The 26,258-nt window shown below is 32.9% G+C and overlaps 1 protein-coding gene across 2 annotated transcripts in view; it reads left to right on the forward strand.

The window, feature by feature from the left end:
- Nucleotides 1–26,258, forward strand: part of VPS50 (VPS50 subunit of EARP/GARPII complex) — a gene marked incomplete at both ends in the record, with an annotated part of 120,673 nt that overhangs the window by 43,900 nt on the left and 50,515 nt on the right. For both annotated transcript variants that reach the window (XM_084230838.1, XM_084230839.1), the window contains 4 exons: nt 14,020–14,152; nt 17,378–17,463; nt 21,866–21,960; nt 22,284–22,382. In XM_084230838.1, coding sequence (XP_084086964.1) covers nt 14,020–14,152; nt 17,378–17,463; nt 21,866–21,960; nt 22,284–22,382 — 413 coding nt within the window. The remainder of the gene's footprint in view (nt 1–14,019; nt 14,153–17,377; nt 17,464–21,865; nt 21,961–22,283; nt 22,383–26,258) is intronic.

Raw genomic sequence — 26,258 nt, forward strand, 5'->3', positions numbered from 1 at the left:
GGAGTGCAGTTTGCTTCGAAATGGACTCTCTACCTTCTTGTAACATCATTTACACGTCCCTCTCAATATCTTAATTCTCTACTGTTATTGTATGTAAAGTGCTTCTAAGTAATCATCTTTGCTGGTTTTCCAGACTTTTAGTCAGTGTTTCTGTGTGTGTGTAAATACTGTCTGTCAGCATCTGTAACCAGCTTTTTCTTTTCATTCTTAAAGAAATTTAAAGCCAAAGGTTAATTAACATAGAGGTGAGAAGCTCTGAGTTGAGCTCTTTTTTTAGAATTGGTCCTGCTGATAGATTGATGTACTGTGTAAGGAAGAGATTGATAAACAACTGGGATAATGGTGGAATCTTTTGCTTTTACAAGGGAAACTGGTTTGCAGTGAAAAATCCTAAGTTCTGTTTCATATCTATTAATATTCAAGTATACTTGTCAAGGAAGCATTTGGGTTAAAGAACCAAAGGAGATAACAGCTGAAGTTACAGATTTAGGAGACACTACCTTCTAATTGTATTTAAAGCAGTGGTACTTGATACGAAGGTTGGAGAAAAGGGTGTAGAAAAAGGGCCCTAAGCCTTGTTACATTCAGGGGTTGCATCAGGGAGAACAGACCTGTAGAAGAATCTGGGAAAGAGCAACTAGCTAGGTAGGAGGAAAACTCAAAAGGTGGTTTCACAGTAGCCTATAGAAGGCAGTGTTTCAAGAGGAATCAACTATAAACTGATGTCACATGCTTCTGAGAGTCTGCATAAGTTGGTATCACAGTACTGACCACTTAATTTGATAATATGGAGGTTTTTGTTGACCTTGTTCTCTTAATTATAGCCTATCTCTCACTGGAAACTTTCTTGAATTTTCTCTAATGTCAACTCATTACTGTTCTAGGAAGTAGCTATCTTTTCTCTACTGTAATTATGTTCAGCAATCATTGTGAAATTGAGCTAATCTTCAGTGAGTTTGTCAAAATCTCTTATTGCTTACTAATTTTATTCCTGTGCTCATTGAATTGCTTTTAAGAGTTTTCTTGTATCAAGTTTCTTCATGATAACTATTTTGAATTCTCTCTCTGTTAAGGTCATAAATTTCCATGTCTTTATGTTTGTTTTCTGGAGAATTATCATTCTCTCCTTGTGATGTCATATTGCCTTGAAGTCTCAAGTTGCTTATTGGTATATTTCTCAGGCTGCACCTTTAGCCTATCTACCAACTTTCTGAAATTATTGCTTTTTGGCTTTTTAAAACCTACATTGACATCTTAGTTATTAACTGCTTGTCTTTTTTCTAGCAGGTGATACTGTGACTATATTTTGATTACTGCTGGCTAATATAGTTATCTTAGGTAACATGGAGGTGGTGAATAGGTTGCTTCTGTGTCATTGGGGAGAGCAAGGGTATGGAGGGGCCAGCAGCTGTTGTGAACATGCTGAGGGTTTATGTTTATGGCTCCACTATTTTTTCTCTTCTTTGGGGTTCTAGATCTGAGACTCAACTGTCTTACATCTGGTAGAATACTTCAATGTGTCTGTATGGATCCCTTGGAGGGACTGCTATATGGAGTTGGAATCAAGATTGCTTTATCTGTTATCCTCCTTGCTGGGGTCCCTGCCCTCATGGAGCACCTCCACTCTACTGCTTTGGTATTCACCAAAGGTATAGGCCTCTACATAGTCTCTAATCATCCCTCCCCAGGGTCTTTGAGGAGAATGGCAGTCTTGCCATCTGTATACATACACACCTCCATGAATCCCTCTCCACCCATCTTTTGTCACATAAATGCGTGGATCTCTACAGTGTACTGGAATAATGAGCTTATTTGTTGATCTTATTGTTGCTTCATTGATTTAGATTTAAGGGGAGAAAGGGAGGAAACATCTTCTGCCACCATAATGCTGACACAGAAGTAGAAGTTCTTTGTTTAATGACCTGGTACAAAAAACTCTTTCTGGTTATTTGAAAATTTGTGATCAGCATTGTTGTTGCTGTTTTAGCATTTCTTTTATAGGCTGATGGTTTTCCTTGGGGAGCTTATTTTAAGATGTTAATTATTAATTTTATGATAATAGAATGGGCTAAGGTAGCTGAAGTTTTCCCAGCCAGTTTTCAGTTGATCAGTTCCAAATGATCTTCTTGAATCTCAAGTTCTGTTTTTGAAATGAGCTTGATAATGTATTAATATTTGGGGGAAAAATTTAGTGTTTCTCTTAGAAAAAATATTGTGAAGTAATTTCAGTATGTATTTTCTCAGTGTCTGGTACATTGAAGATGTTCAATGAATGTTTTCTGGGTATGTCAGGTTGCACTCAGTAATTGGTGTGGTATTGATACACTGTAAATCTAACATAGAGCACTTATAATGTGCCATGGTCTTCTCTTGTTGTTTTATATGCTTACATCTGAATGTCAAAGTAAAGTCTAGCCTGATATTCCATCTTCTAGGCTTTTAAATTTTCATTCCTATAAAAACCACTTAATAGTGAATTACAATTCAATGACAGTTTTGGTTTTTTTTTTTTTTAGGGTTATTAACTGTCCTTAGTAAGGTCTCTGTTGAAGATACAGTTTTCTGGTGTTCCTATAGAAACCTAAAGACAAGTTTATTTTTGCAGTCAACTCATATTTCTGTTCCTAAATTCTCAGGGTACTTTGTTGTGAAGAATTAAAATATATTTTCTGTTATCAAATCATGTGAGAGTATACAAACTCCCTTTACCATAGATTCTAAGCTGTCAGGAAGTTCATGTAGTAATTATCTTGTTTTGGGGCTCTTCATAGAATTAATTCTGTTTTCTGACTTCTTTACCAAGTCCATTTATATGTTTTTACATCGTTTACAGTCTTTATCTTAAAATAGAGATTATATAAGTAATCAGTTATTAATTAATATGTTTCCCCTTAAAGCATACATATTGCAAATAATATAAAATATTAACTATAGAAAAATGCAGATAACAAAAAGGATATAAAAGTTCTTATTTCTGCATGCAAAACTGATTCTTTTATATATCTTATTTTTAAGAGGAGATAGCAAGTAACTTTTAAAAGTAAGATTTTGTAAACTGTTTTATAACATTTTTCCCACTTGCTCTGTTATAAACAACTCTCCATGTCAGTAAATATGCTACCTGCATAACTTTCAGTCGCTTGATAGTTTCTATAGATGAGTCAGTCTATAGATCAATATAAACTAGCTCCCTGTTTTTAGAAATATGTTTTTAGTTTTTTCTTTATGAAAAACACTGTAGTAAATATTCTTAAAGCCAAATCTTTGCACACATCTTTAATTATAATTTAGAATAAATGGTGAGAAATAAGTTGCACTGTCAAAGGCTTTGGTTCATATTTCCAAGATTTCTTCTAAAAAGTGCATTTCAGTTTGTACTCTTCATCAGCAGTGCCTGCATTCATCTTTTCTCTTTACACATGAGCACTGATTATTATTATAATTTTTTATTAGATTGATTGTTAGTTATTAGAAGGTTGCATGTCAAGAGTAATTTATGTTATTTATCACTCAGGCATATTTGGGATGTGAAGAAAATTAAACTGGAACATTCCTTGATTGTTGAGGTTAGTTTTGTTGATTTGGTTGGAGAGGTGCATGTCCAAACCTTTCCTTTCCTGCTGAAATATAAAAAATTAGAATATTTGATTGAAGAGAAGAAGAATATTTACTGTAGGGCTTTCTCAGGAATACTCTCAGTATTTAGCTATCAGATTTATTCTTATTACATGTATTTAGTGTGTAGCTTATTTTCTTATATATGAATTATGCCTTAGTTTCTAAATATTTAAGGTAAAATGAAAGGTAGCCTTTGGTAACTTTTATTTTTTGAATTTTTTAACTTTTTTTTTCCTTAAAACTTTGTTAATTTTTGGACAATGAGTGATTTCTCTGCTCAAGTGTGGTTACCATAGTTCTCCCACCAGGCTTTGGTAATTTTTAAAATTCAGAACTTAATAATCAAAAGATTGGCTAGAGAATTTATCGACCTTTTCCTTTTCCCCTGCCATTTATTCTCTAGATTGCCAAGAACTGTGAAAGACCTGAAATTTTATCCTACTTGTAAACTAACAAACCAGTCTTTCACTGCATCATAGATGTTGGCAGACAGCACGAAACTCCCATTTTCTTAGTACTCTGACTTGCTAAGTGTAAAGCAGTGTCCATGTTACTACTCAGCTTTTGTTAATTAAGTAATCAGTTCAGCTCAGTCAGGGTATATACTCTTAAAGGGTTTATCAGTAAGGCAAGTTTCTTATGAATAGAGATAGAATTAGCAAAGTTCAAATGGCATGAAGTGTCAAGGGTTCAACACAGTTCTTTAAGAGATCTAAGGAAGGCAAAACTGTATCTTAACAGGATCCTGCAACTTTTGAATATGGCTTTTTAACAGGTCTGATGCATGTAACTGGGTCTATGGTGAAAGAGTAAATATCCTGAGCACAAGAAGAGGTGAACATCTAGCAGGTGAAAAGAGCAATAGGTTGTCTGGCTTGGTGTAAATGGATTTCAGTATAATAATTTGGTGGTTTCTAATGTATACTGGTACTGTGAGTGCTTATGGAGCACATGCTTTGGGTCCTAGTTATCTGGCTCACCAGCCTTTCCTCTCTTGGCAAGTTGACGGGTTTTCTAGTCACTTGAAACTAACTCAGTTGTGGTGAGGCTTCCTGACTAAATCTTAAGTACGCTTAAAGCTATCAATGTAATTTAGACTGTTGGGTGAATTTTTTTTTTTTTTTTTTTTTTTTTTTTGTAGGAAGGGCAGGGGCAGGGGGTAAAAGTTAAAGAGCCAGTCTACTTTTAGAGTGTGGCATACAGCTACCAGCAAAAAGAGAAAATAATTTGCTGATATAAAACCATTCTTGAAACTTGCCAAGAAACCCTATTCTTAATTTGATAGTGTTTTCACATGTAAATACTATCCTTTTTGGGGTGGGTGATAATCTCAGCAAAGGATTTCACAGCATTTTATCACTGAAAACTTTTAAGTATAATTACATATTCTGATTACATATGCTTTTCTTTTTTTTATAGTGTTAAGGTAAATATTTCATTAAATCCATTTAACAAATATAAAAACCTGAAAATGGTACTGAGGATTCCTTCTATTCACAACTAAGAAGGTGTCACTTTGCTGTAAGTTGCCATCATTTGTATCACACATAGCATATGTCTTTATGTGTAGATACATATTTAGTATTAATGATAAAACACCTGTAGATAAAAAAGGACTCCCCTCCCCCACAATAGGTTTATGTTTTTAAATCATGAATCATTCTAGTCTGGTATATGTAAACTTTTGCTGCAAGCATGTGTATATATTTTTAATCTATGGAGAATCATAGTTTAAAGCTTTAGAGACACTGGATTATTTGCTTTATTCTCTGGGGTTATAGATTCCTTGCTTTAGAACCTTGAGGGAGATACATGGAGTAATGTGATGAGTCATGACCAAGTAAATTGCAAAGTTAGGACCCAAGGCTGTTTTGCCATCAGGTTCACAGTACTGTGCACCTCTCTGCTTTCCAATAGTTAGAAGATACTTTTGACTTCATGTTTTGGACAGTTTGACCTTTCCAGAAGTAACTAGAGACTGGAGAGAGCCTGTGATTGATTTACTCAGACACTTATTTGGATCCATATTTCACCCTCTAGACTGTTTTTAAGCTCCCTGGTTTAGGGCTATTTTGACCTGCAATATTATTTTCAGCAGCCTCCCTGATAAGCAGTTTTCCGTTCCCATTTGCTTCTGGTGATGTGAACTCACAGTGCTAACAGCTTTCATCAAAAGATGTTTTTGAAATTCATCTATCAATATTTGTAGGTGGTGGAGAGGGGAGGCTGGGTAAATGTAGTAGCTGTTTTAGGAATTTTGGATCTCTATGAGGATGCCAAAACATCTGTTCTCTTTATTTGTCAGAATGTGAAATAAGAATGCTAAATCAAAGTGAAACAAGAACAAGATACTACTTTAAGGATCCCCCTAAGTATCTGTATTTTGATGTTTTGACATAAAGAACATCCTCTTGAAATTTTTCTGATAGGTGTAAAAGGTTTCTGATAGGTTTGAACATAAATTAGTAAGAATTAAAAGACTAACTCTAGCAATCTTTTTCATATTTACTACTTAGGTTTGCATTTACACAATAAGATGAATTTTTTCATCTTGTTGCTTCATTAATTCAAAAGGTGAATTTTTTCATTGTTTGCTTCCACTAGGAAAGAGTTCTTTAGTCACGTCTGGGTTTGCACTATTTTTGGAAAATGACTTCTAGATTTTTTATTAAATTAGTTGTTTATAATCAATGCTGAGAAGTTGCTTGTTTTAAGAGGCTATTTTTTTAAATTGTGCATTTATTTTAATGAGTACCATTACTTTATATCCTTGTTAATATTTTGACAGTGTAGGATTTCTCCCCTCAAGTGTGGTTATCATAGCTTATACCGTGAAAGCACCCATGGTTCTCTACCGTAGCCCTTTGTGTCCCCCTACTTCTCACTCTTCTCATTCCCCCTCCCCCTACCCACTTGGATGCCTATGTGGCTAACTTAATCATTTTTATTTTGACTAGGTGGGTTGGTGGAGATGGCTAATAGTAGAAATGGAAGGTGCAAAGTATTAATTCTGAACTGACAAGGATGAGATGGGAAGTAAGATCTGTGTATTTTATGAAAGCATTTATTAAGATTTGATCGCTGAGTAATATTTGATTGTGTATATGTACCACATCTTCTTGATCCACTCATTTGTTATAGGGCATTTAGGTTGTTTCCATATCTTGGCTATTGTAAATAGTGCTGCTATAAACAGGAGTGCAGGTTTCTTTTCAAATTAGTATTTTTGTTCTCTTTGCATAGATATCTGAAAGTGGAATTTCTGGGTCATAAGGTAAGTCCATTTTTAGTCTTTTGAGGTACCTCTACACCTCTTTCCATAGCAGCTGGACAGGTCTACATTCCCACTAACAATGTAAGTGGGTTCCTTTTTTCCCCATAACCTGGCCAGCACTTGTTTGTGTGGTTTTTTTTTTTTAATTATGTTATATATTTTTTATATCATTTTTCATTTTTGTACAATGTATGCATTTTCATTTTTGATTATAGTCCCCATGAAGATGGGGGTCATTCTCACAGGTGTGAGGTGGTATCTCATTGTGGTTTTAATTTACAAATAAAAAAAGATTGGTTAAGGAGCCAGTTTTGATGTTTGAAGCGTGATGGAAATGCTGTGCTGAGTTTTTGCATTGTAACACCTGGATTTGTGAATCTTCTCTAAATCCTGTCTCCCAGATATTTGTTACCTTTTATGGTCACCATAAAAGATAGACCTATATATTATCTGCATAGAGATTGTGAATTAAAAAAAACAAACCAGCTTACTGAAATATTCCTTCTCTTTTGTGTATTTTTTGACATATTTCTAAAGGACTATATCTCTTTTTGTCTTTTATATCATAACTTTCATTGAATAAATTGATGGTATAAGCCATCATTTTTTCAGTCAAAAAGTGGCAGTGGAAAAATAGCTGTAGAGTAGAACACAGAAATATTTGCTAAATTTCTATTTCCCATATATATTCTTTTTTTAAAAAAAAGATTTATTTATTTATGCATACAAGAGCTGGTGTGCAGGCCAGAGATGCGGGGGCAGGGGAGTGCGTGAGAGGATTCACCAGAGACAGAGTGGGGAGCAGAACAGGCAGATTTCTGAAATACACTGCCGAGGGGAACAGTGGGCGAGTTAGGAAGAGGTCTGCTGCGCCATGTGGGTCACCTCCCTGGCTGGGGATCAAACTCGTGCTTCAGTGGTGGCTGCTGATAGCTTCATAGTGCAACATTTTAACCCCTTGCGCCACCAGGGAGGCCTCCCCATATGTATTCTTAACTTTAAAATTGTAATTTCACACTGTGACATTTTTCTAAATTGATTAATTCAAGACTTTCATTGTTATTATCTATAGGTAAAAAGATTGTAGAATTGGAATTACAATGTGATGCTCCTCTTTCTTGGTGATCTTGATCTTATACTAAATGAATTCCCCCTCAATTGATATTTGAATTTCTTTGCAGTGAGAGACAGATGCCGAGATTGCTAACACTATTGTATGAAAGGTGAAACTGAGATCCAGAGTGATTTGCTGTTAAAGGGCATGAGACTGGTGGTTGTGGAACTCTTGTGGGCCAAGGTTTCCAATCTTTGTTAAACTGTTTCTGTTCCGTTTAGCAGATGTGAAGAAATGATTCTGAGTGAAATTTTCATAAGCTTTTAATTCACAAACTTAGTTTTTCTCCTTGGCCTACCTTTTTATATTTTGATTACATATGCAATTATTTGCTCATTTGCTGATTGCCTTAAATCTCTTTGATTGGTTATAGTTATGGTTCAGCCATGTCTATATAATAAAATTCTGTTTGAAACTTAAAGGTAATTTTTATAAATTATCAAGGGAACATTGTCATGAATGATTTTATTTATAAGGTGTTAAAAGCATGATAAATGTTTGTTGTTGTGAGAGTTGACAAGTTGGTTACATGTTTCAGTGAGAAGTAGTCTCTAGAGTCCAATTTGAAGTGAGGTGAAACTTTTAATTGATCACCAAGATGATCTTCAAGTATAGAGAAGATCATTACCATGTTTGAACTTGAAACATAATTTTTAACCTATTGAAATGTATTTTTAACCTATCCCACCTTGTTTTTTTTCCTTTGACTATTTACTGTATAAATACATCTATATTTAACACAAGGAATCTCAGCATTTGTTTCTATTGTAGAATATAAATTTAGGCAAGAATTATCTTGTCTTGTGCTCAGTATATCATAATCTTACATTTCTATGTATAACCACATTTGGGGATAATACAATTCATATTCTTTTGGAATACTTTTAGGCATGTGCAGTAGTTTAGCTAGAACTGTGAATTATTTACACTGTAAGAATTAGTTTAGTGAAAAAAGCTTGCTATGAATTCACAATTTCCACTTTTTTTGGGAGAAAATTCACATATACATCTCTGTGTGTATATATCATACCAAACCATTAAATTCAGCAAATTCTCAATGTACTAATTAAAAAAACTCCCTTTCTTTGAACAAAAGGCAAATAATGTAGCTAGACAGTGGTTGGGTGGAGAATAGAAGGTAGTGGTTCTAAGCTTCAATTTTCTGGTTTGTTAAACTGTGACAAGTATAATAAAAATTAATTGGTGGACTATAACACAATTATTTGTACAGTCGTCATTTTTCTTTGGGAAAAAATAAGACTAACATTGCCTTCCTTTTATCTACCAGAGAGAATGTTAGGATGTAATTACATTAAATTTATTTGCATAAATAAAAATAAATTTATGCAAAGTTAAGTTTATGAAGTTAGAAAAATTGACTTGTAAGGAGTATTTATTCTGGTGAAGGATTCTGAGTTATAGTCCAGAACTTTTTGGTAATTTTTGCTTTTCATTGCATTCTGGTTTTATTTAGCTTTTTCTTGATTTTGTGCATCTGTATTGTTTTTCATTATGCATGTGGCATGGGATATGTCAGGTGTACTGAATGATGTGGTAAAGTAAACTGAGGAAAAAAAATCAAGAATGGTTATTGTAGAAGTAAACAGAAAAAATTACTCCAAATTTTGGCATAAGTATGCAAAAATATTGAACATTGATCTCTGCAAGCCATTTGGATAGCCATTATCTGGCTATCCATGGCTATCTGGATAGCCATTTCAATTCTTCTGTTTATAGTTAGTTATAACCATTTTGGTACAACTACTTTCTCACATAAAGTCATAGATAAATTCATTGGAACTGTGACTTTCAGTGAAATGACATAGAAGAAACCAATTCTGCCATAGACTAATTTACATAAACAAGAATTCACTTCCTATGTCATATGTTTGGTCCCCAAAGCATCACAGAATTTTGTATAAAGATCCCAAATATAGTCATTTATATTCATTCATTCATTCATTTATTCATTTTTTTTTTAAAGATTTATTTATTTATACAAGCACTGGGTACAGTCAGAAGCGGGGGAGGGTGACAGAATTCACCAGAGCCAGAGCAGGGAACAGAATAGGTAGACTGACGAAATACACTGCTGAGGGGAGCAGCGGGCGTGGCAGGTGAGGTCTGCGCGCCATGTGGGACCCTCCCCGGTGGCCAGGGATCGAACTGGCGCTGCAGAGGCAACGGGCAGCTTCGCAGCCCAGCGCTTAACCACTGCGCCACCAGGGAGGCCCTCATTTATTCATTTTTTAACTACCTATTCTAATTCAAGGACATGGTTGGCTGGAGACTAAGCTGGCAGCTCAGTGTACAAGGTAGGCACCAACACAGGACAGGACTACCCTTCCATTGCAGAGTACAATCACTCACACTTACACTGTGGCAACTTAGATATGCTAATGAACCTAATGGGCACATCTTTTGGAAGAGGGATGAAACTGGTACCAGTAGAAAAGCCCACACAGACAGTAACCCCAACCAGGAATCATTTTATTTTTCTTACCAATGTTATAAATGAAACAATGTTAAATGAGAGGGCCTTATTCAAGGACCTGCTATACTCAGAGAATTATCATTCCCTCCTAAATTTCTTCCATTTCATCTCCCCCCTTCTTCTTGTAGGTAACTAACTTCAGTGCTTTCTTGTGTTTTTTTTTTTGTGATATGCAGATTGATGCATTAAAATATTTCTGTTTCTTATAGCATCTATATATAATTTAAGGAACTTATATATGAAATTTTCATATAGAAAATCTTAAAGATATATCTGCTTATCATTTTTCACAGTTGCATATTGCTTTTATATATATGAACAATATTAAACCAGTGTCATGTTTGTACATTTAGATCGATTCCAGTGTTTTTGCAATTACAAATAATCTTAACAAATACCCTCATATATGTATTTTCATGTTATTTGGTGTATATCTTGTGGATAAATTCCTAGAGGGGTCTATGTCAAAATGAGAGAAGAATTAAGTATGTTTTCTTCTAGTAGAATACGTTTTATTTTTCATATTTAGAGCTCATCCATTTTGGAGTTTGTTTTGTGTTTGGTGTGAGGACTGCATCTAATTTTGTCCTTTTTCAATTGACTGTAATTGTCCTAACAGTATCTATAAAAAAGACTGTCTTTGCCTAAGTTATGTAAGATTCCATCTTTATCATAGACTATATTTTTATAGGAAACTGGATCTATTTCTGGGCCTTTACATTAGTATTTTAGTAAATTTATAAATTAGGGAGAACTAACATCTTGATGGTATTAAGACATTCTAACTAATACTAGGGATATCTTTCCTTTTGTTCAAGTCTACTTTTGTATCTTTCCATTTTCTTCGCAGAATTTTGAATCATTTTTTGTTAACTTTTTTCCATATTTTAAAAATAATTTTGTTACTTTAAATGGGAATTCCACATTCAGTGTATTTATTTTTTTATTTTTTTTTAATTTTTAGTTTTTTAATTTTATATATTTGTTACATCATTTTTCATTTTTGTACAATGTATGCATTTTCATCTTGGTTATAGTCCCCATACAATTCCTGGCACCATTGTTTTGATCCTACTGCTTTCTCCCCCCACCCCTGTAATGTGTCTCTGGTTTATAGTTGCTTGTTGATTTTGATTTTTACTTTATTATAATTAGTTTTTTATCCTGATCCCTTTTTAGGTTTTCTAAATTCCTGCTATGAGTGAGACATCCAGTATTTTTCTTTTTCTTCCTGGCTTATTTCTCTGAGCATGATCCCTTCCAGCTCCATCCATGTTGCTGCAAGTGACATGAGTTTATCTTTTTTGATTGCTGAGTAATATTCCATTGTGTCTATATACCACAACTTCTTGATCCAGTCATCTATTTTTGGGCATTTGGGTTGTTTCCATAGCTTACCTATGTAAATAGTGCTGCAATAAACATAGGGGTGCCGGTGTCTTTTTGAATTAATGTTTCTGTGTCCTTTGGGTAAATACCTAGGAGTGGAATTGCTGGATCATATGGAAACTCCATCTTTAGCAGATTGAGGAACCTCCACACAGTTCTCCATAGTGGATGGACCATTTTGCATTCCCACCAGCAGTGCAGGAGAGTTCATTTTTCTCCACATCCTTGCCAATATTTGTTGTTGCTAGTTTTTTTTAATATATGCCATTCTCATTGGTGTAAGATGGTATCTAATTGTAGTTTTGATTTGCATTTCCCTGATGACAAGTGATGTTGAACAGTTTTTCATATGCCTATTATTCATTTGCATTTCCTCCCAGGAGAATTTTCTTTTTTAGCTCTTCTACCCATTTTTGGACTGGATTATTTACTTTGTTTTTGTTGAGTCTCATCAGGTCTTTGTAAATTTTTATGATCAGTCCTTTATCATTAATGTTGTGTGCAAATATTTTCTCCCAATCAATGGAATGTCTCATTGTTTTGGTTACTGTCTCTTTTGCTGTACAGAATCTTTAATTTGATGTAATCCCATCTGTTTATTTTTCCCTTCACTATCACTGCTTTGAGTGATGTGTCTTTAAAGATGTTACTGAGGTGTATGTCATAACGTGTTTTACCTATATTTCCTTCTATATATTTTATGGTTTCAGGTCTTATGTCTAGTTCTTTAATCCATTTTGAGTTGGTTTTTGTGCATGGTGTGAGGTAGTAGTCAAGCTTCATTCTTTTGCATGTAGCTACCCAATTTCCCCAGTACCATTTATTGATCAAACTTTCTTTGCTCCATTGCATATTCTTTGCTCCTTTGTCAAAGATTAGTTGACTGTAAATTTGTGGGTTTATTTCTGGATTTTCTATTCTGTTCCATTGGTCTGTGTGTATGTTTTTATTCCAATACTATGCAGTTTTGATTATTATGGCTGTTTAGTACAATTTGAAGTTCAGGAGTGTGATTCAGTGTATTTCTTAAGTGGTTATTATTTGTGTCCATGAGTGCTGACTTCTTTGTTAGTTTTACAACTTGCTTCCCTGTTGAATTCTTTTTTTTTTTTTATAGAGGCATTTATTTATTTGTTTGTTTGTTTGTTTGTTTGTTCATTTATACATGCACTGGGTACAGTCAGAAGTGCGGGAGGGTGAGAGAATTCACCAGAGTCAGAGCGGGGAACAGAACAGACAGACTGAAGAAGTACACTGCTGAGGGGAGCAGTGGGCGGCAGGAGAGGTCTGCACGCCATGTGGGACCCTCCTCCGGTGGCTGGGGAGCAGCCGGGGATCGAACCGGTGCCGCAGAGGCCGCGGGCAGCTTCGCAACCCAGCACTCAACCACCAGGGAGCCACCGGGGAGGCCCCCTGTTGAATTCTTTTACCATTTGAATTAGTTTTAAAATTGATTGTCTAGGAATTATATTCTAAGAATATTATCATGTCATTTGATTGAAATAGTTTTGTCTTTTTTTCCAACTGTTTTGTTCTTTTCTCTGGTTATGTGCATTGGCTAGTACCTCCAGCATTGTTAAATATCAACAGTAGTGGAGATAAGTGATTTTCCCTGCCTTGTTCCTGACCACAGTGGGTATACATTAGAAGTTTTTTCATCTTGAATAATATCAATTAGTTTTTATTTTCTCATCTAAGTTGTTATTTGAAATGGCTGTTCAACTTTGTGAGTTTTTTTTCCCAGCATCTATTGGAATAATCATTTGGTTTTTCTCTTTAGATCTATTAATATGGCAAATTGTATTAATAGATTTTATCAGATTGAACCATCTTAACCATTCTTGTCATAAACCCCACTTGGAAAGACTGACTCCAGAGCTTAACAGTTCCTTTGTTTTACTACCCCAGTTGAGTTTCGCAGGTTTGACATGCTTACTACACAAAACTGCCCTGAGCCACACAGTTTAATATTTTTATTAATTGTTGATGAATATTTTAGGAAATGAGTTTAAAGAAGGGATAGAAAAAATTTTATTTTTAAAATTTTATTTTTAAAATTAAATGATGATTAACTTTAAGTGTTAAAATAAATATGGTAATTTGAAATTTGGCTCTTCTTACTTTCTTCAGCATGTTACACCAGATAGCTATATTCCTTGCCTTGCTGACTTGTGCAAAGCACTGTGGGAAGTTATGCTCAGCTATTACAGAACTATGGAATGGCATGAAAAGCATGACAATGAGGATACTACTTCTGCTTCTGGTAGGAAATTATTTTCTTTTTATTTAAAAGCAGAACTATAAACATGCCAAATCTCTGAAGAATGGGGAAAGAAAAGAAACAGTTATGATTTTAGAATTTCAGGACTATAGGTGATGGTGATTCAGGTACTGTAAAAGCTCCATTATCTTTGGTAGTTAGCTGGGCTAAAGGACTTCATTAGTAATAGGTAATACCAGTTCCCAGGAGTATGTAGTGACGGCCTTAAGACTAAGTTATTGAGAAAGGAATGTAAAAAATATATTGCAAAGGAGGTAAGATACTGGTCTGTCCAAATTTACTGTTAATATTAATGCTAAATGTTTAATATTAAATCTATTTTGCTAATTTTCAAGATGTACTAATAAAGTTGGATTCTGAGATTAATTGTTATACTGTACTTTTAATTCTGAAAACAGCAGTGCTTAAAATTTCATAAAAACTGTATTTTAAAATACTCATCTTTGAATGTAAAGGAAACTTTCAGGCCTCACCACTTACCTGTGTTTGATACTTGGCCAGGGAGATAACCCACATATGGTGCAACAGACCTCTCCTGTTTATCCCCCTTCTCCCTTTAGCAATGTATTTCAGTAAATTCGCCTGTTCTGCTCACAACTCTGTCTCTGGTGAATCCTCTCACCCCTCGTATCTCTGGCCTACACCCCAGTTCTGTGCAAAAAACCCCCCAAACTTTAAATGATTATGGTACAGTCAGCTAAATGAAGGACAAGTCTGTGAGAAATTATATTGTCTAGATGTTATATTAAAATAGTTAATTTGCTTAGCTAAATATCTTAAGTGATTATACTTGAACAACTGAAACAGCTAAGATTAAGTATTCAAAAGACTTACAGAAGTAATAAATGGTTTTTATCATCATTTCATTTAAAAGGGCAAAGTAAATTTACTGTACACAAGTTTTTTGTATTACATATCATTTAATGTAGCTAATCGGTTAAGTTATTTTAGTTAGTACCTTCTAATTTTTGAAGAACTTGGTTTCTGTGCTTGGGTCGATGGAGGAACACCCAAGTCCTACTGTTTGATTTAAACATAGGATTTTGGTAGTATGGAAGACAGAGACTTAATATTCATCTTGATTCATTAGAAGCTCTTAAATATAGAGAGTTAAAAATAACAGGAAAATTCTGTGGAGGATATTCATCCTTTTACAAATATTGTTTGGAAGAGCAAAGGATGGAAGAGAAAAGGAGAAAGTGGGGTAGGTATTGAACCAATTCTACAGAATATTTTTACTCAACTCCTATGCTCTTCTCATCTCTGAATCACCTTCCCTACTGTGAAATTTGCAATTAGAAATAATTAACTTCAGATTTTAACTGCCAAAAACCAAAAGGAAGAGAATATGGAGAGGTTACTTCTTCAGGTCAGTTTGCTCCTCAAAATGGCAGGCTAAAAACTGCAGGTTAAAAGCAAAACAAAATTTTCATAGGATGGTAACACATCTACTTATAGATGGGATTACTGTAAAGTTTAGAGAAAACACAATAGTATTTACAAAGGTGGTTGTTAATTTCATCAAAGGAAATGGATGAAGAGGTAATTATAACAATGAAATGTCCATTATGCCTTTTTTAAAAAAAAAATTAAGATTTATTTATATAAGAACTGGGGTACAGGCCAGAGGTGTGGAGGGAGAGTGGGGAACAGAACAGGCAGATTGACCGAAATACACTGCTGAGGGGAGCAGCGGGTGAGACAAGAGAGGTAATGTGGGTATCTCCCTGGCCAGGGATCTAACTCATGCTGCAGTCACTGCAGATAGCCTCATAGGCTGCTTCTTAACCCGTTGTGCCACCAGAGAGACTCAGGCCTTTTTTTTTTCTTCCAAGTTCCAACTTGTATAGGGAATTACTAGACTCTCTTTTCAACAAAGTTTATCCTGTTTTGGCAACCTTTATTTTTTTCTAGATTTGGAAAGTGTTTGAACATTCAAGCAACTTGTTTTCCTTTTCTAACACATTTTTAAAAGAGATATCAAAGGAATAGTTTGCAACAAATTAACACATACTTTAGGTATGGTTAAGCTTTCTTCGGGCTGATAGTTTAGATGGATTGTGTATGTGTGTATATATGTTTATGTGTGTGTATTTTCACTGGGATATAGAAACAAATTGTTTTTGAGCCTTTATAAAGTCTTCTTTATTAACTCCTGCTCTAATTAATTTCTATATTAAGAATATCTTGGACTCTGAATAGTAGTCTAGCAATTAGTTGGCAATCTCTAGGACTCTAAAAAATTGTTTGCCTGAATTTTCCTTTCATGTTCACAGTAAGGAATACAATTGTGGGAATCAGTGAATTGAAAAGTTACTTTTTACTGAACTTCATAAAGGTAAAAGAGACTCAAGAGTTTCAGGAGTTTATCTGTTGTTCATCATCTGTAGTGATGTTACTGGTATCCTAACACTTTACTATTATAAACTCAAACTTGTAAAGTTGTAATTGAGGTGCACTACCCTGAGCTGCTGAGTCCCTAAGCCAGATTATACAGATCATAAGGCTTACTGAGCTGTAAGAGTGGTCAAACTTAAATTAGGCATGGATTTGACTTCTTATTTAAGCAGGGGCCTTTTATTGGTTATCAGTGGATATCCTGCTAGCCTAAATGAGAGAAAATCTGCTGTTGCTTAACACTCTTTAGTCAAACAAAAGCATAATCTTTTTTGCTATACATGTATAAGTGTATTTTCAGTTTTTTAAGAGGAGATTTGTTTTGAGATGGGTCATTGAATTTACCTTTGAACCTGGACATTGTTAGACTGTTTATCTATGGTGGAATAAAACTGTTCTGGATTTTGAAAAATATAAAATGTATACATTGTTACTTCACTGCATGATAAGTTCTATATCTGTACTATGATTAACATATACATAATTTTCAATAATTGGTTTAATTGGCTCTGTAATGCCTTGGCAGTAGACAATATATGGATATTGAGAACCTCATCTCTGGAATCACACTTCCCAGCTTCAATCACATAGGAACTGAGAGTGTACTAATTAACATTTCACGGTTTATCTTATCAAGTGGGTTTAATCCTAATACCTGTTTTTTGACATTGTTTTGGTTGTACAAATGTTAAACACATCTTCTGTAGTTTATATAAGCTAATATATGAGATGCCATTCTAAAGAGTTTTTTTTTTTTTTAAACAGAACATTGTAAGCAAATCTAAAAATGTGTACCATCTTTTATTTTAGAAGGGAGTAATATGACTGAAGAAACTAATTTTGATCGTGGCTACATAAAGAAGAAATTGGAACATGGACTTACACGAATATGGCAGGTTTGGCTTTTTTAAAATTATTTTTTATAAGTGCAATAGAAACTTTCACATAAAAGTTCCTGAGTTACTCTGCTTCTTTTTATTATTTGTGTTTTCATACTTTCCTTTTCTATTAATTTTAGAAAATAGGTTAACTAAATAGGTGACTTACTTGGGTTGGAATCTAGCTGAAGAGTAAAGAATTGTTTTCCAAACCAGTGATTTTTGTGCCTTGCAGGAAAATTTTACCTGTTTATTGGGTAAAATTTTAAAAATTTAGCTTCTTAAACTTTTCTTTTGAGGTGTAGTAGCTCAGTTGTTGTTAACACATAAATTTTTTGTTAAAGTTTTTACTTTCTAGATAAAAGTAAAATTTCTTTGATTATAAATTCTTTCCGTTTTTTTTTTTTTTTTCCCCACTTCTTGGAAGGTTGGAAGATTATAGACCCTTTGATCATATTTTTATGTTAAAACATGTTTTTGATTGATTAGTCTTATTTTCAGTTCGATAATCTTTTCAAAGAAATGTTTAGGAAAATATATACTGAAAACAAATTTCCTCAAGAATAAATTAACAGTTATGCTTTAAGTATTCTTCTAATTTGATAACTTTATATTGGATATGGTATTTGAACTTACATTTTAATGTTTAAAATGTATGTAATAGTTGTAAGAGTTTTGACTTCTATATTTCTTGATCTGACCATGTTAAACTAATTTTTAACTTACCATTAATTGTGGGTTTGGGTGTGACTTTTTATAGAATGTTAGATATAATGGAAAAGGAAATCTTTTATTCATTGAATATACATTCAGGATCAGGTATGTTTCTTACTTAATCTCCTAGTAGACTTTTGCAGTACTTAGTTGAAATTGTAGAATCCTTGTTTGAATTTCTGTTAATTCAGTGTACTTTGAAATATTCACCTGGCATTTTATATGACTAATTTCCATTCAGTCTGGCAGGCTGATGTCATTTCTCATGTAAGAAAATCTATTAAGTTTAGATTTAGTAAAACTATTCTCAATCATTTGACCAGTTTAATGGAAGTTTTCATGGTTTTGACTATGTATTGTATTATAGGTTTCAAGCTTTAGAACATTTTCATCTTCACTTTTTGCACCCCTAACCCAAATTCTCAAAAAGTTCTAGAATAGGACTATGTGTATTTTTGGAACTCATGGAGTGTTTGTTTAATTGAAATTGCAAGGCTCAGTGCGATTGAAAAAAGCAAAGCTCTGCAAAACAAATGTTTTTTTAATACTACATTTAGCAGGCAAATTTGACCTGAATTAAATTCAGATTGGCAATTCATTTGGCAACAGAACCTGACCAGTATTGTTATTGTGCTTTCAGAAGTATTTATTTTACCCATTGAAGTGAACATCCATATGTTGCAGGAATATTAATAATGTATTTTATTTTGAGATAAGCCCCAGACCTCACTGGGGATATTATATATACTCTACATATCATAATGTATTTCTAACAATAAAAATCCCAAATTCCAAAGCATAGGTGACATGTGACAATTTTTAGACATTTATCAAAAATTCATTAGTAAGAGATAATGAAAAATGAAGATTCAAAATCATAAGAAGATATTGAGCCTTTCTGGCATAAAAGTAAACTCAAAATGTAATCACCTTGCTTTTGATATGAAAAAATTTTTACTACTGTGACAAATTTCCAGTGTATTTTACCTAAATCACAGTCTTAAAGAAAAAAAAAAAAAACATTAATCATAGTATGTGGCAGAGACTGTAGGTTTGAGACTAATGGTGGTAAATCCATGGTCCTCAACTCATGAAGTTTGTACATCTAATGATGAATTTCTTGGTTTTCCAGGATTTTCTTTCATTGTTAAATACTTGGTATGTAGGAAATGGCATTTTAAAAATACTAACCATTTCTTTTTATTGGTGAGTATTAGGCTTTTTTGTGAATTAAGATTTTATTTACATTCTAGTATGTAAACCACTTTTAAAATTCTTTGGACTTTTAAAAAATAGTCATATTTCTTAGTTTTGTTGGGAATTAGATTCTATGTGTATATTAAATAAAGCTTATCACTAGCATTATTCTAATCTATGTTATTATTTGTTGTTTTCTTGGTTTATGCATTTCTGAGGGAGGATTTTTCATTTTCTGCAGCAATTACAGTTTTGTCAGGATTTTCTTTTATTTTTAACAACTTTTGATTTTTCTACTTGGATGCTATGTTGATTGATGCTGCAATGCTAGTAAGCATATTACCTTCTCGGTACATAATTCCCTTCATTAATTACAAAAATAGCTCTTTTGTTCTGAGCCACTTTGTCATGAATTCCAATTTGCTTGATCCTATTACCACTTTTGTGTCTATTTTGTTCATATTTCCCTGGTAAATCCTTGACTATCTCTTTATTTTAAATGTTTTTGAATCATGGTTTAGGTGTGTCTCCTATAAATATAAAAAATATTTGAGAATGAATTTATCTTTTAATAGTGCAGTTCAATCTGTTCATATTCTTATTAGTGTTTTAAGTCATACCACTTTATTTTATTATTATTTTTTAAAGATTTTACGTATTTATACAAGAACTAAGGTACAGGTCAGAAGTACGGGAGACAGAGCAGGGAGCAGAACAGGCAGACGGAGTGAAAGACACTGCTGAGGGGAGCAGCGGGAGAGACAGGAGAGGTCTGCCATGCCATGTGGGTAGCTCCCTGGCTGGACGGGAACCGAACCTGCGCTGTAGAGGCAGTGGCAGCTTCACAGCTCAGTGCTCAATCTGCTGCACCACAGGGAAGGCCCCATAACTCTTTAATTACTAGAGAAATTAAACATTTAAAAATCTGTTAATTATTGTTTTGTGAATTATTTGTTCATGTTCTTTGGTGATAGAATCTAAATGATTTATGTAATAATTAGTAATCCTCTGTATATCATTTGTTTTCACTTAATTTACTTTTGATATGCAGATGGTTAACATTTTTATGAGGTTGAACTTAATAAACCATTGTCCTCTATGACTTATATTACATTTGTTCTTAAAATGTTCTTTCCTATGTAAAGCTTGGGTTAATATCCGTCTGGTAATTACAAATACTTACCTAAATTTCATGTTAATTGCTATATCCCTAATACCTAGAATACTGCCTGGAGCCCCTAATAAGTTATTCAGAAAATATTTTTGCTTGGTTAAATTAATTTTTTTAATATTTTGAAAACTTATTTGTTTTATATTTATTTTGATAATTATTATGTGGTATAAAGTGAGGATTTCTTCCTTCCCTCAACTCTTACCGGTTTTTGCTCTGCTTTCTGGATAATCATTTTTATTCCTTTGTGATATCTCCTGTAACATGGCATGGTGAAAAGTGGAGGTTTTCAATCCAGATAGACTTGAATTCAAGTCTTAGCATGTCATTCACTGGGCATGTGAATTTTAGGAGTTACTTGACTTCTTTTTTAAAGGGGTTAAGGTAATAAATGCCTGCTCAGTAGGACTGTCCTAGGATTAAAGACAATATGTAAAGTTCTTAATATAAAAATTATAAACATAATTACGAAGCATGAGTTTTTTATTAAGTTAATTAATATGTATGTATATATTAGCACTATTCTGGGTTGTCATATTTCATTAATTTTTATATTGCTAATATTCTTTTTTTTAAAGATTTTGCTATATTTAATAAAGGTAGTACAAGTCCTCTAACATCACTTACAACTTTAACTCCATCTTTTGAAAGCTTTATTTTTCAAAAAGTTGTTTCTGCTTGTTGATGAATTTTAGAATAATTGTTCAGAAGAAAAGTTTTTGTTGTGAGTTTGGTCATAGTTTCATTGAACCTACATTAATTTGGAAAAATTGACATCTTTATTTCGTCACAGTCCTTTGCCTCTTAACTTATTCAAATTTCTTTTTTACTCCATTAGAATTGGTTTTTTTTTTTGTTCTGATATTTCTTATTAAAGTTATCCCTAACTTTAATTTTTAATATTTATTTTAAATAGTATTTATTTATTTTAAGCTGCTATGCAGGTGTATATGAAAACTATTATTTTTATAAATTGTGTATAATCATTTCACAAAATTATCTTTATCAATTCTAATTTTATTTGAATATTTCTAGCCCACCAAGCCATGCATTAATAATAACTTTTATATTCATATCTAATAAACATGAGGATATTCACATCTCTTACGTGTATGTATCTGTGTTAGTAGTAATGATTGTGGCCATTATTTTTATATCCTATATCATGGAAATGTATTATATCACCATAAAGATGTTGACTTTGGCATAAATATATTTTCTTTATCAAGAATATATTCCTTTCTCATGCTAATGTGTAGCTATATAATTACTGGTTCAAAGAACTATTTTTTAATGTAATTTGGATATACTTGAAATATTTTTCTTTTTGTTTCATAGGATGTTCAGCTAAAAGTGAAAACTTACTTGCTTGGAACTGATTTATCTATATTCAAATATGATGATTTCATCTTTGTTCTGGATATAATCAGCAGGTACTGTTTGAGATCTTATATTTTAGTTTGATTTATTCAGTTATAATAAAACCATGAATATGTTAGTTATCATTTATAACTTCTTCATGGAAATGAAGATAATTGAACATTCATGTTTAATTTTTGCTGTGTTTCTGTATGTTAAATATTTGCACTCTTTAGATGTTTGTAATAGATTGGTGTAATAGATTGGTGATTTTTAGAATTTTTCCAGACATTGAATTTTTTATGATTTGTCATCTTTGAAGAAAGGTAATCTGTACTTTTCTTTTCCTATAATAAGAATGTTGCTAAAATCTGTATAAACTTTTTTATCCAACTAGGTTGATGCAGGTTGGAGAAGAATTTTGTGGTAGCAAATCTGAAGTTTTGCAAGAGTCTATTAGAAAACAAAGTGTCAATTATTTCAAGAACTATCATAGGTAAGAACTCTAATAAAATATGAATTGACTAGTTTGGGTAATGAGAATACCTTTGCCTAATACTTAATCCTATAACAGTATTGTTTTATTAAAAAAATCTATTTTTGAATTTGAAAGACTATGTTCTTTGTGTTTCTGTTTAGGATTGTTAAGATTATTTTTTTTACCAAAAATATTTTGAAAAATTGTCATCACTTATTGGGAATTTTAATTTTTGTTGTTGTTGTTGCTTTTGTTTGTTTGTTTGTTTGTTTTTGGAAGGGGTTCTACATTAAACTAAATATTAAGTTGATTTCTTTATGGGTGAAAGGTGATTTTAGATCAGGGTTACCAAAAGAATTGGGCCATGTATAGGCCTACATATATGCTGTGAACTAGTAAGGAAGTTAAGTCAGTAGAGTCAGCGCTTGGTGATGCATGCTGAAAATCATCTGCTTTTTAGGAGGAAGAAAGTTTTTATAGATGAGGGTAAGATGTTTAGAATCTAGGCACAAACCAATATTATGTACTATATTATTTTGCAAAACAATTGCTACTAACTTTGAAAAGGGATTTCTAGGAAGTGTTGGGAATGGACGAAGGTGGGATAGAATTTTCACAGCATTGTGATTGTGCTTAGAGTAACATTAAATTACAAAGAACTACTGTTTATTAGATCTTTTGTGATATAAGCAACACCCTGTGCTATATTCCTTACATGTATCTTATTGTTGAATTGAGATATAGCTTATTTTTTACTTTGCATTTTTACTTTTTAAAATTAAGTTTTGATTTTATTGTCATTTGATGCAGTTAGGTTTTAACTTCTAATTTCTCTCCATGTTCAGAGTTAATCCCTGGTCATATGATATGTGTAATGTTAGAAGAGAGATTATTAAACACCATAGCATTGATTAATTAATTACTAAATATTTGAGTACAAGTTTTCTTTATTAATTGTAAACTATTAAATATGTTTTTTGAAAGAAGCTTTAAATTGAACCTATTCCACAGCAGATCTTTGAGTTTTATAATTTAATGGACAAAGCTTAAAACATTTTTTAAAAATGTAGTTGGTTAAACTTTGGGGAAACAATGGTAAGGGACAACATGATGTCCTAACACTGCATTTTATTTATAACTTCATTTACTGCTAAAATTTAAGTCCTGCTAAAACAGAAGAGCTGACTTGTACACATTATTGTATAAAAGGAGTGGTGTCTTTTAATCACAGATGGGAAAGGATAAAGGACTTATAAAGGAGCCAAAAACCTCACTTGCCTATCAAAATGACCTGCCAGATATTCACTTCCCAGTGATTACTTTATATCCCCTAAGACTACTGGGAGATCTTTTGGTCTTCCCAGTGACTACAAGACACATGCAGTATGTAAGCACTGGTTTATTTAATGACCTGCATTTTGCATTTTACTCCATTTATTGTCACCTACGGCAAACGTGGTGGACAGTCTTAACAAAAGTAACCTTGATGAAATTAAAGAATATAGAAATAAGTTATTTGAGTACTTTGAAAACACTCAACATTTTAAAGGATAGTATTTAGAAACATTTATGAAACTTGTTTCCCATTGAAGAGACTATTATATTGTTAGAAGGAGAGCTATAGTGGGAGCTACAGTAGATTAAAAATCCTATATAATCTGCTAGCTCTGACATTGGACAGATCATTTAACCTCTCTAGACGATGTCCTATTAACTGTAAAATGAGGTAGCTGGACAAAATGTCTCCTTAAGTGTTGCCTGAAGATCTTTCCCTTTTTCTTGCTGTTTTGTGTATTATAAAAATTGGGATAGGTTAAAAGTAAAGATTTAATTTCTTTTTTAGTATTTTTCTCTTTCCCCAGGGTTTAAATGGAATTTTTAAGCCAATCTCATTTCTATGCTGCTGTAGTCATTATCTCTTTAACAACTGCCATTTGGAAAAATAATGAAAGTCATTTGGTAAAATTGGTGCCAACCATCAGTATGCTCTGAAGTACATCTGTTTCTTTATAAAGCAAGATAAAGTTGACAGGCAATTTAGAAATGATGCCAATGTATATGTATTGGATTGACTAAGTCATTATATTAGCCAGTGATGAATCTAAGTCTACTAAATTTCAATTTAGTATATCTGTCATTAACTCATACTGCATAATACTGAAAAACAGTATGAAACATGGTAACTACAGATTAGTGGGGGTTTTTGGTTAAAAAAATTGTTAAATACACTTAAATTTTTTTTTTTCTTCATGATCCTCTACTGCCAAATTGAGCTCTTGAGAATGAAGAAATTCTTGAGCCAGGTTATTCTGACTTTGAATCCATTTAGGCTGATGGTTTGAAGATGTATGCTTAATAAAAATTGATCATTTTGTTGAAATCAGAACCAATTTACTCTTTGGTGGAACATCTTTCATAACTTGTACTCTCAAGTTACTTGTGGTAGCTATATAAAAGCTTTCTTGCCATTATCTTTTTTCTAGGACAAACTTACATGAGTTTATGTGAGAACCTAGTCTATATCAACGTGAATTCTTATTTTTCAAAAGTGAAAATTTGATTTTCCCCAATTCCTTTATATTTAAGTACTAAATTTTTATACATCCAGACCTATCATTCTTCCAAATGTTGCAGATTTCTCGAAAGCACAAATATTCTAATTTAAAAAGTAATGACATAAAAATTATGTAGCAATGTATAATTGCCCAAACATTCTTTGTAGTAAGTACATTTTATTTTTTAATTACGCTATAATAACATTTATAAAATGTTTCCAGGTATCCTAAAATGTATTTTTAGGTATCCTAAAAATACTTCAACTGATGTTAGGGTAGAGGTGACCATTTGTTTTAGGGGGAAACAATTTTTCCTAGTTTGGATAAGAAGGCTTATTCTTTTAAGTATCTTTAAAATGTTAGTTTTTAAGATCAAGTTTATTGTCTTTCTCTTCTGCCTAGACCCAGTCCCAGTGATTTAATTATCACTTCTTTTTTGAATATTGGGCCTCATATCTTCTAGGACTAGCCTGCTTATTTCCCACTCTCCTCCCACATTCTCTGCCAAATAAGCTGGTTTGGTCAAGGCTTCAGAGAGAGTAATATAAGTTATCAATACTTTTAGTTGTTTTATAGCATATCTTAGAAAAAATTTTAAGAAGCGAAAAAGGCTAGCTATTAAATACATGCTTTAATTAAAGTGTCCAAGCATTTGTTCTAGCTACTATTGGCAGTATAAAACTTTTGTGAAACTTACTGGATTTAAAGCACCTACCATTTTATCATTTCATATATCTGCTTGTCAGAAATGTAAACAAGGATCAACAGAGAGATTCTTTTCCTCATATCATTGACTGATGTCACTAAGTAGGATTCAGCTGATGGAAGAGTTTTATTTGGAGGATCATGATGGTTTCATTTGCACTGTGGTGGAGATGGCTAGAAAGATGTTCACAGCTGGATTGGTTAGCCACAATGCCTACAAGTGACCTTTTAGGTATGGTGTTTGCAGGGTTATTTGACTTTTTTATATGGTAGCGGCTTCCCATAGAACTAGTTTTCCAAAAGAAATAGGCAGAGGTTTTATGGCCTTTTCTGATGTAGGCTCAGAAGTCATGTAGTTCTTCTACCATACATACAAGTCGTCAGACTGGCTAAGATTCAAGAGAAGGATAATTAGACAGTATCTGTTGATGGAGGAATATTAAGGTCATGTGGTAGAAGAGCGTGTGTGTGTGTGTGTGTGTGTGTGTGTGTGTGTGATAGGATATATTGTTGCAACTTTCTTTGCTAGGAGAATAAAAATGATTTTAGAAAACAAAAATTTTCTTCAATTTACTGATAAGGGTGCCAATAAATTTTATTCGTTGAAATACAATTTATAAATTTATTTAAATAT

This window comes from Talpa europaea, assembly GCF_964194135.1.
Source record: "Talpa europaea genome assembly, chromosome: 3".
NCBI classification, from domain to species: Eukaryota; Metazoa; Chordata; class Mammalia; order Eulipotyphla; family Talpidae; genus Talpa; species Talpa europaea.